Genomic DNA, 19,226 nt, shown 5'->3' on the forward strand with positions numbered 1-19,226 from the left:
GCTTGGTCCACATTGCCGGCAGTAAGTCGAACTCGTTTCCGGTGAAAGTTGGACTCCACCAGGGCTGCCCTTTTTCACCGATTCTGTTCCTAACTTTTATGGACAGAATTTCTAGGTGCAGCCAGGGCATTGAGGGGGTCCAGTTTAGTGGACTCAGGATTGGGTCACTGCTTTTTGCAGATGATGTTGTCCTGTTTGCTTCATCAGGCCGTGATCTTCAGCTCTCTCTGGATCAGTTTGCAGCCAAGTGTGAAGCGGCTGGGATGGGAATCAGCACCTCCAAATCTGAGACCATGGTCCTCAGCCAGAAAAGGGTGGAGTGCCCTCTCAGGGTTCGGAGTGAGAACCTGCCTCAAGTGGAGAAGTTCAAGTATCTCGGGGTCTTGTTCACAAGTGAGGGAAGAATGGAGCGTGAGATTGACATGCGGATCGGATCGGTGCGGTGTTCGCAGTGATGCGGGCTCTGCATGGGTCTGTCGTGGTGAAAAAGGAGCTGAGCCGTAAGGCAAAGCTCTCAATTTACCAGTCGATCTACGTTCCTACCCTCACCTATGATCATGAGCTATGGGTACTGACCGAAAGAACGAGATCGCGAATACAAGTGGCTGAAATGCGTTTCCTCCACAGGGTGTCTGGGCTTTACCTTAAAGATAGGATGAGAAGCTCAGTCATCTGGGAGGGTCTCAGAGTAAAGCCGCTGCTTCTCCGCATCGAGAGGAGTCAGATGAGGTGGCTTCTGATCAGGATGCCTCCTGGACGCCTCCCTGGGGAGGTGTTCTGGGCATGTCCAACCGGGAGGAGGCTACGTCTCCCGGCTGGCCTGGGAACGCCTTGGGATTCTCCCGGAAGAGCTTGAAGAAGTGGCTGGGGAGAGGGAAGTCTGGGCCTCTCTGCTCAAGCTGCTGCCCCCATGACCTGATCTCGGATAAGTGGAAGAGGATGGATGGACGGATGGATATATTTTCACATTGTGATCAACAAGGGGCACCACAGAGCCCCAAACCTCAGACACAAATGCATCCAGTTTAGGTTAAAATACAAATTTTCATTAGACGACATTCCTTTGTACAGAAATATAAACCTTTCTTCTCTCTGCTACATCTCCCAGATGAGTGTTGCTTGTCTCCTCTCCCGACTCTGACTTGTCTGGTTAAGACAGTGCTGTTCCTTTTAGTAAAGACCCTGGACTACAGCTATTGCCAGGGCATTGCCTGTTGGAAGTACTTCTGGGCCCTATGGAAGTCCCATGAAGTTGGGACTGTAATTCCCTGCAGCATTCCTTCCGAACATTCCCAAGGGTCCTACCATCTAGCAGGTTGGGGGGGCATACAGCCTTGATACAGAGCTTCCCCTGATCACTCCATTGTATTTGCCTAATGGCTGGTTAAGGGAATGGAGCCAGTCCTGGCAGGGATGCCAGCCCATGCGCGTTGTCCATTACGACACACACCTATACAGTACATATAGTGGATATACCGAACAAGAGGCAGCACATTGTAACTTCGTCCAAGAGTTTGAAATATCAGAATAGGAGGCTTTATTGCATAAATCCCACAAGGGATGATCAGACATAAAGACTGTTATTAAACCAGTGAAAGGCAACCTTTTTCGAGTTGCGGCACACTAAGTCCAAAAATTTTCTTTCGCGGCACACCTGAGGGACTGCCCATAAATAAAGTTGTGACGAGAATAAACTATGTATGAATTTTTCTAGATAAAGTTTAACTAAAATTACCGTAAATAAAAAGCGAGTGATAATCGTTGAGAATTAAATTACAAGGAAGTATCGAATGCTTGCGTCACAACAAAATGTTTTTCACCACAAAGAACTGGAAAAGGTCACTGAGTTTACAAAGTTTACTGTGTTGATCAGCGGTGTCAGAGCGAAAATAAGGTTAATTTTTCTATAGTATTACTCAGACGATTAAGTGGTGAGAGCTGCAGCTACAGCGATACTCTCTCGTCGGCAGGAGCCAAAATGTAGCGTTCGTATTTTCTCGTTCTATATTTGCTCCGCCTTCTTCTATCCGTACAGTGAGCGAGATCTTCTAACAACGAGACTTTTTAAGTCTCACGAGATGTGTTTTTGACACCGCTGGTGTTGATATTATGGTGAATGGTGAACAGCGAAAATTTTAACTTGCATTCAAAATAAATACATTTGTTTATTCAACAATCTGCTTAACCGTTATCTGTTTTTCCCAACATAAAATATATTTTTTTAAACATTGTCTTTTTAATCAACCAAAAGTTCAAAAACACTAGCAATTTTAAATATTTTACAAAAGTTTTCGCGGCGCCCCTAGAAAATTCCACGGCGCTTAAACCATTACTTGAAAGAACGTAGTGACACACAGTGTTCTGGTGTCCAGGTTAACCTGGGTATGGAGCGTTCGCATCTTGGTGCCCAATCAGTCCTTAAATTAGCCCTGCAGGTTCAGTTCAAAAGAATGAAGCAGTGAAGGAGCATTAAAAAATAAAGCAAGGTTTGCATTTCTTACTTGTCTTGTTCCACATCCGCTACTGTCTCTGGCAATCGGAAATTGTGAGTTTCAGAAAGAAGAAACGTTGTACATCCACACAAAATGGCAGCAGTAGAAAAAATGGCAGAAGGCAAGGAGGACCATATATCTTCTAGAATTATGACCAGAGGGGCTAAAGAAACTCCCATACGGCCCATAAACGAGGTATAGCCTAGGCCGCTTTGTCTGTCAAAAATAAAAAGGACATGAAGAAAATATCAGCAGCAAGTAAGGAGTTATTTTCTGTTTGTTCCATGTTCTGTTGTATAGACTGCCTCATTTGGTGTACAGTTTCCTTCTGTCACCCCTTCCTTCAGGTTTTGTAGATTAGCATAGCCCTGTTTGGTGTAGCTCATGATCATTACTAATAAACTTAAAAAAGTAGAACACACCAACATTAGGAGGATTTATAAAATCATTCAGGGGAGCCACAGGACTCCTAAATTGGAGCCGCACAAATTCAAACAAACCCTCTGCAGTGAGAATGCAGTTTTCTCATAACCAGACTCCTGAAGAGGCACCGGCTTTGCAAGTGTAGTAGGCAGGATGCACCAAAACAGCACTGGCTGTTTAATGTTAGCATTAATATTTTGTGCTTAGGCCTGCTGCATACTTCATAAAACAAGTATAAGGTGCCACACAACTGAAAAGGGAAGGTGAGATTCCTGTCATATGTAAAATCTTATATATAAATGTTTACGTGTGGAATTGTGTGTGTCTATCCGGCCCGGTAGTGAGAGGTGGACTTGGGGTAAGAGCTCCGCATCCAAGGAAACAGAAAACTCGCTTAGCTGCTTATAACATAAGTGAGGCGAGCACGTCAGCAACGTCAGAAGAAAGACAAAGTCACTTAGCCGATAACATCGGCAAAACCATATCTCTTTTATTTTTCCTCCCGCCGCTAATGCAGAAGCGATGCGAGCATGTCTGTAAAATGAATCCTCCTAGGAGAGAGACGCCCTTTCAATTACCTGACATCTCTACATTTCAATTTTTTTTCTGACAATTTCAATAGTTTGTAGGACCCTGTGCTGGCTTACAGAGCTAGTATTTTATATTTTTTCCAGCTAGCATATTTTTCTGATTTTTATTAGTAAATGCAGATTCTGATGTACTACTGCTATCTAAACATGCAACTGTAGGGTGTAAGCACCATGGTGGATGGGCTGGTATCCCAGCTGGGATGGAAGGCGAATCCTTGCCTGGCCAGGAAGCCATAATGCAAGGAGACCATGAGAGGAGGTGTAACTCGGCTGGGTTGTTATCACAGTAGGGGGGAAAGATTAATGGATGGACTGGGGAGGTTGTTTGTCAAGAGCAGTCCCTCCCCAAGTACAACGTATGCCAGTGCTCCACTAGCGTGGACCTGGCATGGACACACATAGGGATCCATGGGATTCGTAGCTCTGAGGGACCACCCTGTTGGGGTCCTTGGGTGCCACCAGAGGGCAGGGTGCTGCAGGGACAAGGGCTCCCTATTTCATAGGGGCTTCCATCTGCTTTGCCCTGGCACCAGAAGTACTCCCAGGTCTAACATAAAAGGAAGCTATGCAGCCTCTTCCTGTCGGGAGGCAGAGGGTAAAGATCACCTGGAGGTGAAGAAAGAGATATTGGCCATTAAGGATTGTGGTGTGGACTGTGAAAGATGTGTTTTGTGAATGTCTGGTGTGGTTGTGCCTAGGGTTTGGGGGCTCTGTGCTGCCCCCAGGATGACTCAAATATACCAAGACAGTCCCGGGGCAAATGTCTCTTTATGCTTCTGAGGCTTTCTAACATGTGTGTTGCATTCAGATTGATAAAGTCAAAAGTCATGTCAGCCAGCCTGATGAGCCACAGTGTGCTTGTACTGCTTTCACCGCCGTGCATAAACATGCCTGTTACAGCTGACATTTAATCTCATTTTATTGCATTTTTAGTCTGCGTGTTTCAATACACCTTAACATTGGATCTGAAATGTTCACACCAGGCCTAAAGGCAAACTCAACAAAGTTCATGGGCAGTGGGAGCCAAGGTGACTACAGTCAGCACACTAGGCAAAGGGGGACTCCCCCGTAAATATGGACCATGGTTTGGGCTGCAAAAGAGCTCAAACAATTAACATGTCACGTGTTTAAAGCAGCATTCACTTATCCTCCTTTTGTAACGCACACGAGTCGGACTGATTCGACCGTGAAGACATCTCAAAGAGCTTTCTACTCCTACTGATTGGGGGTACAGTGATGGCTGCAGTCCACTGCTGCTTAAGCAGAACTCTTACATTGACTTTCACAAAGTGCCCCCCTTGTACTAAGACAGGTCACTCTGATTGAGGAATGCAGAAAAGAGGGTCATTAATGGAAAAGGAACAAATGAGGCCAGAGGAAAAGAAAGTCAGTTTGTTGTGTTATTTATTTTTTTTGGCCATGAATACGGGGTAAAGACACAGATCTCCATTACCTGGGTCATCAACATATATCACCTTGTTTAAATCTGTCCACTTTGGACATAAAAAGAAATCGACATAAGGTAATTCAAATTCATTTCCTGTAGGGTGAGGATGTGAGCCTCCATATTGGTGAAAATAATAAAACAGAAAAACCAGAATCACAAGCACAGAATGCGTTCTGTTTTGCTGACCAATAGTGTCATGGCTGTTTCTGGGGGGATTTGTGTCACCAGCTTTCTCTGTGCTTTGTTCTCCTACAGTCCATGTCAACAGTCAGCCTTCTCACCTGAGTACAGTAGGGAAAAGCTCCGCTGTATACAGAAAGGCAATAGTAAAGGAAGCTTCGGAGAAACCCTTCCCAAGAACGGCAATGAAAGTGCGAATCCATCCTTGTTCTGCGAATAAAAAAAAAAAAAGTGTGGAGTCGAGGTTCAAGCAGCAGCGAAGCAACATTTAGTTCTTGATGATCATGAGTGCCAAAGAATATTCAATAGCCACTTATCTTATATATAAAACTCGTGGAAAAGTTGCTAGGTCCTTGCTAGGGTCGACCTCAATAGGATCCGTGATCACTTGCTCACCTACCAGCGACTGGAACAGTCTGATTTAATGCCTAACAAGTCAACCATCAACCGCATCCTGGCACTGAGGGTTCTCATAGAGTGCAAACGTGAATATCGGCAGAGTTTTCGCAAAGCGTTCGACTCAGTTGATCGAGCTGCCCTGTGGGACATCCTGAGGATTCGCAGGATCCCCTCGAGGTTGCTGGATATCGTGGCCGGCCTGTACACTGGTACTGTGAGTGCTGTGCAGAGTGGAGGGAGGACCTCTGCGTTTTTCCCAGTTGATTCTGGGGTTTGTCAGTGGTGTGTTCTGCTCCTACTCTGTTCAATGCTTGTATGGACTGGGTGGTGTTTAAGGTCGTGGGCTTCAGCGGCTGTGGGGCGTCTGTTGGTGAAGAAAGATTCACGGATCTTAACTTTGCTGACGATGCTGTGATCTTCGCAGAGTCAGTGAAGGTTCTGATTGGGGCTCTCGAGAGACACAGCGAGGAGTCTGAGTGTCTGGGCTTGCGAGTGTCCTGATAAAAACCAGTAGCCAGGCCTTTAATGACCACTTGGGCACGGCCAATAGCAGTGTGTCTGTTTGCGGAGAGAGTGTTGACTTTGTTGAGAGGTTAACTTCCCTCGGTAGCGACATTCATGTCTCTGGTGACTCTTCCTGTGAAGTCAATAGACGGACTGGGAGAATATGTGGGGTCATGAGGTCGCTGGGAAGGGGTGTGTAGCGCTCCCAATATCTATGCAAAAGGACGAAGGTCCAAGTCTTTAGAGTCCTGGTGCTTCCTGTCTTGCTATATGGTTGCGAGACATGAATGCTATCGAGTGACCTGAGATGAAGACTGGACTCCTTTGGTACTGCGTCTTTCCGGAAAATCCTTGGGTACTGTTGGTTTGACTTTAAGTTGCTCATGGAGTCCCGAATGAGGCGCATGACCTGTATTGTGAGGGAGCGTCAGTTACGGCACTACGGCCATGTAGCGCGTTTACCCGAGGGTGATCCGGCTAATAAGATCCTCATTGTTGGGGACCCAAATGGCTGGACTAGGCCAAGGGGTCGCCCATGTAACACCTGGCTGCGGCAGATAGAGGGTCATTTCCGGAGGGTGGGACTGGACCGCGTGTCTGCCTGGGGGGTTGCCAACCGGGATCCTGAACTGTTTCGATTTGTAGTGGGTGCGGCAACACACTACACCAGTGCATGCTTCCCAACTTGACTTGACTTGACTTGTGAAAGTGTGTGTGCCTGTCTGTCTGGCCCAGAAGTGCGAGGCTACAGCATGAAGCTCAAAGAGCCGGCAAGGCGGCCCCAAGTCAACGAGTCAGAAGAAGAAAGACGTACGAGGCTACAGCATAAAGCTGAAAGAAAGCGACTCTGTCGCCAAAGTGAAACCGCCAAGGAAAGACAAATGAAAGAGAAACTCGCTTAGCTGCTGATAGACAAGAGGACGTGCTTACACAGCTAGTTAGGTATAAATGCATGCAGCCAGCCTGATGAGCCACAGTGTGCTCGTACTGCTTTGACCGCTGTGCATTAACATGTCTGCTTCGTCCTGAGGCCTGTTACAGCTGACATTTAATCTCATTTTATTGCATTTTTAGTCTGCGTGTTTCAATACACCTTAACATTGCAACGACACAGCTCTACTGCTCCACTCGTGATTGACGGTGCAGTCAGAAAGTATTCAGACCAGTTCACTTTTTACACATTTTCGTATGGTGCAGCCTTCGGCTAAAATCATTGAAATTCTTTTTTACCTTCATCAAGCAACACTCAATACCCCAGAATGACAAAGCGAAAGCAAGATTTTGGACATTTTAGCAAATTTATTAAAAATGAAAAGCTGAAATATTACATTGACACAAGTATTCAGACCTTTTACTTGCTGCTTAGCTGAAGCACCTGTGGCGGCGACTCCAGCCTATAATGATCTTGGGTGTGACATGACAAGCTTTGCACACCTGGATTTGCGGATTTTCTGCACTTCTACCCCACAGGCTCTCTCTAGCAGTTAAAGGCTGGATGGAGTCAGTGGACAGTAATTTGCGGGTCTCATCAGAGATGTTTGATTGGGTGCAAGTCTATGCTTTGCCTAGGTCACTTGAGGACATTCCCAGAATTGTCCCTAAACCGCTCCTGTGGTTAGGGTCATTGTCCTCTGGGAAGGTGAACCTTTGGTGCAGTCTGAGGTCCAGAGCTCTCTAGAGCAGGTTTTCACTGCCTAGTCTCCCAGCTCCTCTTGCAACCCTAAAGCATGATGCTGCCACCACCATTATTCAACTTTGTGAAATGTATTGCGTAGGTGATGAGTGGTGCCTCGTTTCCTCAGGACATGATACTAATCTTGGTTTCATCTGACTAGGGAATCTTGTTTCTTACAGTCTGAGAGTCCTTTAGGTGCCTTTTTTCAAGCTCCAAGTAGGCTGTCATGTGTCTTTTACTGAGGAGAAGCTTCCGTTTGGCAACTCTGTCATAAAGCCCAGATCACTGGAGTGTTGCAATGATGGATGTTCTTCTGGAAGTTTTTTTTTTAAAGCTCCACATAAGTTCTCTGGAGCTCAGTCAGAGTGACCATCAGGTTCTAGGCTACCTCTCTTACCAAGGTCCTTCTACCAGGATTGCTCAGTTTGGAAGAGTTGGGTTGTTGCAAACTTCTTCCATTTAAGAATTATGTAGGGGAACCATCAATGCTGCAGAAACCTTTTGTAGCCTTCTCCACCTACATCTGTACCACCACACAATCCTGTCTGACCTCATGGCTTGGTTGTTCAATCACATTGTCAACTGTGGGACCTTCAATAGACAGATGTGGGCCATTCTAATCCTGTCTAATCAACTGAATTGACCATGGGTCTACTCCAAACCAGCCATTGAAATATCTCAATGATGAATACTTGCATCAATGTGATATTTAATTTTTGTTTTTTATTTTTAATAAGTTTGGACGGTTCAGAGACAAATGTTGGATGGTTGGTTGGGAGACAAAGTCAGAGAGGCAAGATTGTGTTGGTTTGGATATGTGCAGAGGAGAGATGCTGGGTATTTTGGGAGAAGGATGTTAAGGATAGAGCTGCCAGGGAACAGGAAAAGAGGAAGGCCTAAGAGAAGATTTCTGGATGTGGTGAGAGAGGACATGCAGGTGATGGAGCAAGATGGCGAGGACAGGAAGATATGGAAGAAGATGATCTGCTGTGGCGACTCCTAACGGTAAGTTTGAAAAAAAAATCATAAAATTCTGTTTTCACTTTTTCATTCTGGGATATTAAGTGTTGCAAGATAAGAGGAAAAAATAATTTAAATGATTTTAGTGTAACATAGCAAAATGTGAAAAAAATGAAGAGGCCAGAGTACTTTTTGAATGCACTTTACCGTATATATTTTTTCTACAGGATTCTTGGCTCATGCTTCACTACAATAATGGCCAACAGTGAGCTGTCCAGACTGACAGTCTTTCTTTCCAGTGTTCATCCCATTATTATTTCATATGTGCATTGTGGGTAGGGGGGTCCCATCAAAATGCAAAAAGGAGAGGCAAACCATGGAGAAAAACCCTGGCCACTCAAGAAACCTGACATAACAGATTTAGTAACAAAAATCAATCCAAACAAGCAAAAAAAAAAAAAATTAAGATTAAATTCTAACCAAAAGATAATAACTAAACACCAACAGGGAGAAAATATCAAGAAAATGTTGTGGTAAAAAAAAAAATAAAAATGAAAAATTCTCAAAGAGGAAAAAATGAAAAAACAAAACATATAGGTATCAAAATAGAAAAGAGAAAAAGAAGAGAAAGGAGAAAAATAAAAATACAAAACTAAACATAACTGAAAAAGCATACCCTACAAAATGGCAGACCTTTAAATCAATAAAAGCACATCTCAAAAAGACACAAAAAGGCAAAATCCAAGAATAACTAAGTTAGTGTGAAATCCAAAATCCAAACTCTTAAACCAATGAATGACACCAAAAATTCAGAAAGCTGGAAACTGGCACACTAAATACATCTCAAGGGCATTGCATCTCAAATGTTGTAAGTCACGTTGCATAAAGGCATCAGCCAAATAATAAGTAATAATAATATATCAGGCATACTCTTCATGAATCCTCAGCCGTACAGGATGACTCTTAACACTCATAAGGAAAACCCTGAAATATCCTGACCCTGTAGAACTTTATAAAGTTATCAGGAGTGCAGGATATGTAATTTCAAATTTGGTTCCTTACCTGCAGGAATCAGCGTGTTTAGTCCAATTAATATGCCAGTTATAATAAGAGACCAAGCTTGACCTTTTCTTCTCCCTATTTTGTTCAACGCGAAATAAGTGGCACATTTTGCAGGAACCTCAATGGCGCCATAGATGAACTGAGTGAGATATATATTCACTCCAAAGCCAGATATCTTTAGGCTGATTCCATAATAAGACAATGCGACACCAAACCTGTGAAAACATAGCAGACACTGTGTTTAACACATTGGAAGGAGGCAATCGTTACGTTAATTGGAGTGAAAAAAACCAAAACTTGATAACATCTTTGTCCATTAATTCATGTTTTGATGCATTTTCATTTCACGGTCACTAAGAGTTAAAAAAGAGAAACTGCCCTAAATACTCATTATCCAGTGCAAAGACACACTCACATACTGTGAGTTAAACATGTCCCGATGGCATCATGGGGGCAAAGGTAGGTGCCAACCCTGGGTCTTTATGATATGTCAAATTGACCAAGTCTGATGCTTGCATTTTTGGTTATAAATTATTATAACTGCTGTAAATTAAAGTTTTGTGGTTGGTTAGTTGACCTGCACAAAAGTACGTCTTTGTCTGAAAAAAGAAAAAAAGACGCAGCAGTGTAGACAAGGCTTTGGGAGTAATACTCTTTGCTTTCTACCACAAAAAGATTACAAGCCCAAAAAACTCTTTTCAGACTTGAGTTTCAGGTTTCATGATTTCAAAATCACATGAAGCATTAACTTGATGTGTCAAATATGCAAAACTGTATGATGAAGTCCATTGTCTCCATCATGACTAATTGCAAGTTTCCATTGAAGGTGGTGTGAAATAGACGCTATATAGTGCCTGACCTGACTTGTCACTGAGGCACAACAAAAGACTTTTATTTCTTTCTTCAGCTGGAGGGCACGTCTTCCCTGTGAACCCTCCAGCCACAACACAGTCCCAAGCACAGTAAACAAACCACAACCCTTCTCTCTTTCACCAACACTCCTCCACAGCTTTGTCCTCCTTCCACCTGACTCTGGCTGCTGAGTGGTGGTCGCTGGTAGTGATGGGTCGTTCTTGAACGATTCGTTCATTTTGAACGAATCTTTAATGTGACTCGAGAACAACGAGTCGTCTCGTGGGAGTGATTCGTTCAGTCGCGCATGCGCATTTGCGCAACTTCCTATAGTTTCTGTATTGGAATTGATTCACTTCTTTCGAGTCTTCGGGTTTTGCGAGTCGTTTGTTCATCACGTGACAGCCCCATAAGCTTAACCAACTCAGTCTGAGCCGGAAAGAGAATTGAACGAAAAATGATTCGTTCATTTTGCTGAACGAGACTCAAAGGTCCGAGTCGGTAAAATGATCCGAACTTCCCATCACTAGTCGCTGGCTCCCTTTTATCAGTGTTATAATCAGTTTGTTATAATATTAAGTTTATTGTCACTGTCTCTATGCACACTGTTATGGATCCATTCATACAGGCAGACCAAGTATGGTACACAGGGACTAGGCTGTATTTAGAAACCATTCGCCTAGCAGTCTGTAGAATGGGACAAACTGCAGTGTGAACATTGTGCTCTTGTTGGAAGTGGGGTTTAAGTTTGCTGTCCTTGTTTGGAGACCAGAGAGGGGCATTGTACTATTCCTGAGATGAAACTGAATCCTTACTTTCCTTGTTTGGAGACCAGAGAGGGCCCTGCACGTGGAGAAGACAGTATAAATACATGGAACAAGCAGTCAAACCGTTTTTATTATGTCATCCGTCCAGAAAACCATTTCAGTGTGGTGACGAAAGATGGTAGACTGCGTAGATCAAGACTCCCACACCTTTGATAGAGTCTGTCATAAGCTTCCCGTCTGTAACCGCGTAAAACTGTCAGTAAAGTAAGCTAAAGTATATCTTTTTCACATGTGATTTTTGTACCGCCGTAATCACGATGGGAGGGATATCACCTTTTCTGTCATATTTCTATATTTTTCGGTTGCCGCAATTTCAAAAGAACACATTTCCGTAGAGCTAATGCCTCCTAAGTTAACAATCAGGCAATATCCGGAAGCACTTCTGGGTAAGGCGAAACCAGTGCCCAAAAGGGGCCAGCCGCTCCTGTTGAAGCACCCCCTGGCGGTACCTGCGGAACTCCACAGAGCTGTACAGAACCCCCATGAAGCCCTGGGGGAGTCTGAGACACCGCTGCAACCCAGGGAGGCTGCCATCTAGTGTCCAGGGGGAGATACTGGGCTTCCTCCCCAGTCCCCCTGGCAGATGTGGTGAAGAGGCGCCCCGGCCATCTGTCACAGTGGTTAAATATTTTGAACCAGTGCTGCTGACATCTAAAATAGATTCCTGTCTTGCATCTGATTTTTATGAAACAGACCTGGGCCCTGGGACCCCAAAACGAATTAGGCAGGTTCAACAGTAGATGCATGTGTGAGTGAAGTTCTTCATAAATCAGTCTGGAGTAAGTGCCTGTCCAGTACGTGAGGCTCTACTCCTGTGCTACAACGGCAACAGTCAATTGAATAAAAGGAAAATCTCTCCTCGCTTCACCAATACACACCGGTGGTGAGGGTTTTGGCATGAAAATTGAGGAGGGGCCATGTGGACCTGGAAGAGAGACACAGGGTCATCCTGAGATGCCGTACAGAGGGTATGTGTGCTTGCATGAATGAGAGAGACAGGGAGAGAGGAGGAGATGTTCAAGCACATAAAGAGCAGCACTTACTAGACCCGCTCCTCTGCTTAAATCCATTGATTTGGATATATGGCCACCAGCACTCTCCAGACGGAGCCTTTGTTGAATGGGCTCAGCTCAGAGTGCAGTTGGTGTTACCTCTCGCCCTAAGTGAGGGGTCGGCAGTGTCACCAACGGTGTGACTGTTCAGGCAGGGTACCGGCATAGAAGAAACTGTGGAAAATCAGAGTGGCAGCAGTGGAATTGGAGGACAGGCAAAGAAGAAAACAGCCAGCAGTAAACCTTATGTGAGGAAGTAAGGTGGGGACATGATGGATTAGGCTACCAGCTCCAGTGAGGATATCAGCTGAATAATGCCATGAAAAAAAATCACACAAAATGAAGATCTAGCAACATAATGTCATACAATACAAGCACCAATGAACAGTATTAAAACTTCAGGAACTCAACACCAAAAGCAGAAACGCAAATAAATATTGATAAGTTTCCAACTTTTGCTCAATCGGCTGAGTGCTCAATTCTATTGTGCTTAAGTGATCGACATGGTTCATGATGATTATGAACAGCAGCAAGATGTTCACGTTCGCAGACATTTTAAAATGTCACAAAAACTTGGCCAATCGGTTCCTGAGAAATGGCAGTAGCCTTCAAACCCAAAGATGGAAATGAAAGGTTCAGGTTGCAAGTGTGCCCACGCGAGGAAGGGGAGTACAGCAGAAACACTGCCGGCCTTGCAAAATCAGACACAAAGGAAGATTTCACATACAGTGGAACCTCGGGTCGCGACCGTAATTCGTTCCAAAACTCTGGTCGCAACCTGATTTGGTTGTGACCTGAAGTAATTTCCCCCATAGGATTGTATGTAAATACAATTAATCCGTTCTGGACCATACAAGCTGTATGCAAATATATTTCTTTTAAAGATTTTTAAGCGCAAAAAATAGTTAATTATACCATAGAATGCACAGTGTAATAGTAAACTAAATGTAAAAACATTGAATAACATAGAGAAAACCTTGAACAGAGAAAACTAACATTGCAGGAGTTCACACTACAGCCTTATGATCCGCTCTCTGTAAACACTTTTTTTTAACGAGTTTTAAGCACAGGGAAAAAAATGAACATTTGAAAAATCCGTAATTTATACAAAAACTAACCATAAACAACCAAGAAAACTAACCTTGCATGAGTCGAGTTCTGGCATGAAGGAAGTGAGGAGGAACTGGGTGGAGAGAAGATTACAGTTTTGAGGTAAAGTCTGACCAAGAATAATGTACTGTACAGGGAGAGGCTGAACACGTGCGGAAATCACCGGCGAGTATGAACCGGAAGGGAAACGAAATAGAGCACAAAGAGTGCACAGTGAATGCACAGGGAGAGACTGAACACGTACGGAAATCATCGACGCATACGAACCGGAAGGGAAACTGGCTTGTTCGTCACCTGAGTGTGTGGTCATGAGAAGATGCAAAAGTTTGGCAAACTTTTTGGTCGTAACCCGATTTGTACGTGTTCCGAGATGTTCGTGACCTGAGGTTCCACTGTACTCCAAAAAGAAATATTTTTCTCAAAAAAAAAATGCTTTGATCGTATCATGAAAAATTGGGACAATATTATTATGACGACTAAAGGCCACATCAAATTACATGACTTTTTAAGTGTTTTTCTGTTGTATCCTTCATTATATAATCTTATAAAGAGTCGGAGGCAGTCTGCTCTGAGCTCCCGTGAAGCCAGTCGCATAATGTGACGTACCCAGCGACTCACAACACAACCCGATTCATTTTATCTTTAGTTGTAAAGGTGAGCTCTGCGTACATTAGAGCTGACAACCAATCAGTGCTCATCTGGAAGTACAATTCATATAATGCAGCCACGAGTAATAAGGAACCCGGGTGTCTTGGACCTCACAAACTGAAGAGAAGATGATCTGTCTGATGTTTTATGTCTAATGCACCATGACAGTATGGGGGGAAAGAAATAAAAAAAGGGCTGAACTTGACATGCCTGTTAACCCTTCATCAGCTCTTGTTAGTCAGCACGCCACTGGTTGTCACAAAAAGTAGTGTTCAGGACAGTACTGGAAAGTTGGCACACTTGTCGGTAAACGTGTGCATGTCCAGCAACTATCCGTCATTTAAATTGACATGGTGTGACAATGTGATCAGTAACTGTAGTCGGTCGCCATGTCTGACTTACCCCATGACTGGAAGTCATGTAATGTGACATTGGCTAAAGCTGTGCTTGCATTAAACATTTAACAATATGCTAAACAAAAGAGAATTTACAACTTATTTAATTATTGCAAAACAACGCCATCTTCTGGGAGATTGGTGGAATTGCTCCACTTGCCCTGAACTTCGCGAGATCACTGCAAATCAGCAGAAGTTTTACGTCATCTTAAAATGAATGTAAGTGAGGGCTGGCCTCGGTATGGTAAGCTGGTGCAGGAAATGCGATGAGATAAAATCTAAAAGGCAGTAGACATGATCTGATGTCTGGTCGCTATTAACTCCACAGTCGCACAACTATCCTGTTGTGAACGCCTAATTCCAGGTGATATGGAATTAAGAAATCACTCCAAATGCAATCTGAACTTAGAAAGGACTTTAATTCCTGTTGCTGTGGTCTGTAAACAAAGTTAAATACATATGCTAAGTCACAACGTTACATACAAGTTATAAAAGATAGCCCGGCCACAGACAGACATGACACCAGATGTCCCCAACACACACGGTTTATTTATAATTTCTATTTACAGATTTTCTATTAGTCCTTTCCTTCACTACTCTTTAGCCACCTCCACTCCCCTCTTGCAGGCTCCGTTTTCCCCCTCCCGACTCCGGCTCTCCGAATGGAGTGAGGCGGCCCCTTTTATCCCGCCTCGGATGTGTTCCAGGTGTTCTGTGATGGTCTTCTGGCAGCACTTCCTGGTGTGGCGGAAGTGCTGCCCTTGCACCCGGAAGCACTCTGGGCGTACAAAGTTCCTGGTTTGGCAGCACTTCCTGGTGTGCCGGAAGTGCTGTCCTCCAGGGCTCTGGAATCATCCTGGTGATGGCCACGGACCCCCACAGGGTTGCGCTTCCCAGCTTCGTATCAGTGGCCCCAGGGATGGAATCCAGTGGGGCTGCCCTCTTGTGCCCAGGGGAGATATTGCACCTCTCCCGGTCTTTCCCTGCTCCTGGCGTCCTGGTGGGGCAAGGTCCCTGGTCGTCTGCCACAAAGTATACATTTTAACTATGCTGCACATCTAACATTTGAACCCTTTTATATTAAATTATTTAGAATGAACTTACTTTTCCGCAAGGATGCACAACATTAATGGCTCAGGTAATATGAGAAAAGGACAAACTGATATTAAAACGTGCAGTAGGTAAACAAAGTAACAGAACAGTAACTTTCACCTGGAAGTATGTAAGAATAAGTTCCACAAGTGCTTTCTAATATTCTGCCATTAGAGGTCGCCATTTAGCCTGGCAAATGACTTTCTAACAATGAACTTTAGCAGTCTTTAAAGAGCATCAACATTCCTACAGCCAAGCAGACGCCAAGCAGCAGTCTGTATGAAATACGAATCCATAAAATGGGGCCATGCTTAAAATGATAGCATCTTAACTACTTCTAATTTTTAAATGAATGAAGTAGATGTTTACATTTCAATGTTTTAAATATTGCAGTTGAACAAAGTATAAGAGCATTGTGCTCATTTATGGGATAAAAACATCTGCATTTATAAAATAGGCGCTTGTGCCCACTTTAAACTCCACTACTAACCTGCTACTCACCATACGATTCCAGAACAAAACACAAGTCTTCTCATCTTGGGGGTCTTCACCAGGTGCACATAAGAATAGTTTTGGATGGAATCTTCTGCAAAGGTTATTTTGCTTACGGTCTGTAGAAAAAAAACAGAAATCTTCAATTAGGTAACGTCCTCCAGATTTTGTGTTTTTTATTACAAGGACGACAGCATGCTGCAGTTCATCCATACCTCTGTGGTAAGGCTTGATGCAAACTGGTGCTTCCCATTCATTTTTGCACAATTTAAAAGTTGCTTATGGGCTTTTGTTATCTGCCGATTGGTCACTTGCCATCTCACTGACTCTGGGATCCACCTGCGACACAAGTAAGACCTCGGGTCAGCAGTCTACACAATATCCGCTGAGCAAAGTCTCTGATGAAGCACTTACAAAGTCTAATTGGTGTAACCTTAGTGTTGTTTTCTATAGATAGATACTTTATTAACCCCAAGGGGAAATTCACATACTCCAGCAGCATCATACTGATAAAAAACAAAATTAAATTAAAGAATGATAAAAATACAGGTATAACAGACAATAACTTTGTATAATGTTAACGTTTACCCCCCCGGGTGGAACTGAAGAGTTCGCATAGTGTGGGGTCTCCTCAGTCTGTCAGTGGAGCAGGATGGTGACAGCAGTCTGTCACTGAAGCTGCTCCTCTGTCTGGAGATGATCCTGGTCAGTGGATGCAGTGGATTCTCCATGACTGACGGGAGCCTCCTTAGCGGTCGTCTCTCTGCCACGGATGTCAGAGCGATATAATGCGATTCAAAAAGAAAATTCATATTTAAGAGTAAGATCAAAATACAAACATTAATAAGTGGCAACAATGTAAATTGTGGAATGTTATATGAAGGAGCTCCATGCTGACAGACCCCCAGTCAACTGTGAGCTTCTCCTCAGCTCTTCTGTGGCTTTTGCATTGGTAGAGCATGCTGGGTAGATGCTCACAGCATATCTCTGAGACCCCTAGGGTGAACTCTTGCATTTTGATGAGTGCTAGGTAGACCACGAGGTGTCCATGAGGAAGGTTATTCAACTCCATTATTTGAACTGGGCCTTATAAAGCTGCGCATGGTGTAGTGGCAGGGAGGGGCTGTTAGGGGGCAGCATCGCTCCATTTCCATCATTACTAATGTGGCATGTTTGACCCACTCAGTTGACTCTTTTTTAAAGGGTCCATCTCCAAAGCATTTTGAAGTGATAGAGATGTGGAAGGTATGTGACGGGGGAATTGAAGGTGAAGAAAATGTGCTGGTTGTGTTCTGCTGAAAGTAAATGGTGTCCTGTAACATGGTGGTCCTTTATTCACGGTGGATTCAGAGAGTATTCGGGCACACTTGATTGTGTTGTAGATGTCATTTTATATAAATAATTGTGACATTTTTGCTCATCAATCTACACTCAATAATCCATAATGACAGAGTGAAGACTTGTTTTAAGAAAGACTTGTACATTTTTCAAAAATCAAAAACTGAAATATCTCATATATAGAAAAAATTGTGGTCAGATGCATCCTGTTTGATTTAAATATCCTTGAGAAGTGTCTACAACTTGATTGGAGTCCACCTGTGTCAAACTGAATTGATTGGAGATTGGTTACAAAGGCACTCACCTGTGTATGTGAGGTCCCACAATTCACACTGCATGTCAGTACAAAAGCCAAGCCAAGAAGTCCAAGGAAGGCTCCTTAGAACTCCATTATCAAATTGTGATGAGGCATCGGTCAGGGCAAGTGGATAAAAGCATCTGTAAAGCTTTGAGTGTTTCCAGGAGGACAGTGGCCTCCATTATTGTGAAATGGAAGAGGTTTGGAAGCCCCAGGACTCTTATTAGATCGTACCATCTGGCCAAACTGAGTAACCAGTGTCAAAAAGGCAAGGGTTGGCTGGCATCCTGGCCAGAATAGATGGTTCCCTACCTGTCTGGGGTGCTTTGGTAATGAAAGGGTGGAAGGAGACCACCATCTGGGGCCATGTGCTCCCCCAGTCCAACAGATGGCAGCAGCTCTCTGGTGGGTCTCCCATAGCCACACCTGCAGGACTTTTTGGAAACTGGAGTTCCAATGGGCAGCCCTGCTGGGTCTCGTGGGATGCAATGTGTTAGTACAGGAAATACTCTGGAAACCACTCCTCACCACTCAAAGAGTCAGAATCAGGTGGAAGAGGACGAAGTTCACTGAGGAGGAGTGGAGAGAGAGAAGGAAAGAAGAGAGAAATGACAAGGCAAGAGTTTATTGTGTTCAACAAACAAACCTGTATATCTGAGGCATTTGCACAATCATGTTTGCACCTGGGACTTGTGTTTGTATTATTGTGTTTGGGTGTTGCAATGCCCCCTACTGGTCACACTGGGCAAGAAGGACTTGATCAGGTAGGCAACCAAGAACCCAATGGCCACTCAAAAAGAGCTTCAGAAGTCCTCTGCTGACTTGGGAGAACCTGTTGAAAGGGCAAACATCTCAACAGCACTATTAAGTAAAAGGCACACGACAGCCCGTTTGAAGTTTGCCAAACAACAATTTAAAGAAAGGAAAAATATTCTATTGAACTCTTTGGGCAGAACTCCAAGCACCGTATCTGCTGTAGACCAGGCACCTGCCTAACATACCATCTCTATGGTGGTGGCAACATCATACTATGGAGGTGCATCATAGTGGCAGAGACAGGCAGCTTTCTCAGAACTGACGGATGGATGAATGCAGCCAAATTCAAAGAGGTCCTTGAAGAAAACCTCCTTTAAAATGCACACCACCTCAGACTGGGCGACCGTTCACATTTCACAACAACAATGAGCCAAAGCATACAAACAAAACAAAGCTGGAGTGACTTCAGGACAAGCCTCTCATGGTCCCTGAGTGGTCCAGACTTAAACCTCCTAGAACGTCTGTGAAGAGACCTGAAGATGGCAGTTTCCGATGCTTCACATCCAGTCTAATGGACCTTAAGAGGATCTGCCAAGTAGAATGAGATAAGTTGCCCAAGTCCAGGTGTGCAGAT

The 19,226-nt window shown here is 44.0% G+C and overlaps 1 protein-coding gene across 7 annotated transcripts in view; it reads right to left on the reverse strand.

Annotated features, from left to right (window-relative positions):
• LOC120516746 (solute carrier family 22 member 7-like) overlaps positions 1-19,226 on the reverse strand; it is an 81,885-nt gene that overhangs the window by 25,721 nt on the left and 36,938 nt on the right. For all 7 annotated transcript variants that reach the window (XM_039738644.1, XM_039738645.1, XM_039738646.1 and 4 more), the window contains 5 exons: positions 16,416-16,539; positions 16,210-16,319; positions 9,733-9,947; positions 5,234-5,342; positions 2,502-2,708 (listed from right to left, as the gene is read on the reverse strand). In XM_039738644.1, the coding sequence (XP_039594578.1) occupies positions 2,502-2,708; positions 5,234-5,342; positions 9,733-9,947; positions 16,210-16,319; positions 16,416-16,539 (765 nt within the window). The remainder of the gene's footprint in view (positions 1-2,501; positions 2,709-5,233; positions 5,343-9,732; positions 9,948-16,209; positions 16,320-16,415; positions 16,540-19,226) is intronic.

The sequence above is a fragment of the Polypterus senegalus genome, chromosome 16 (genome assembly GCF_016835505.1).
Source record: "Polypterus senegalus isolate Bchr_013 chromosome 16, ASM1683550v1, whole genome shotgun sequence".
Classification (NCBI taxonomy): Eukaryota; Metazoa; Chordata; class Cladistia; order Polypteriformes; family Polypteridae; genus Polypterus; species Polypterus senegalus.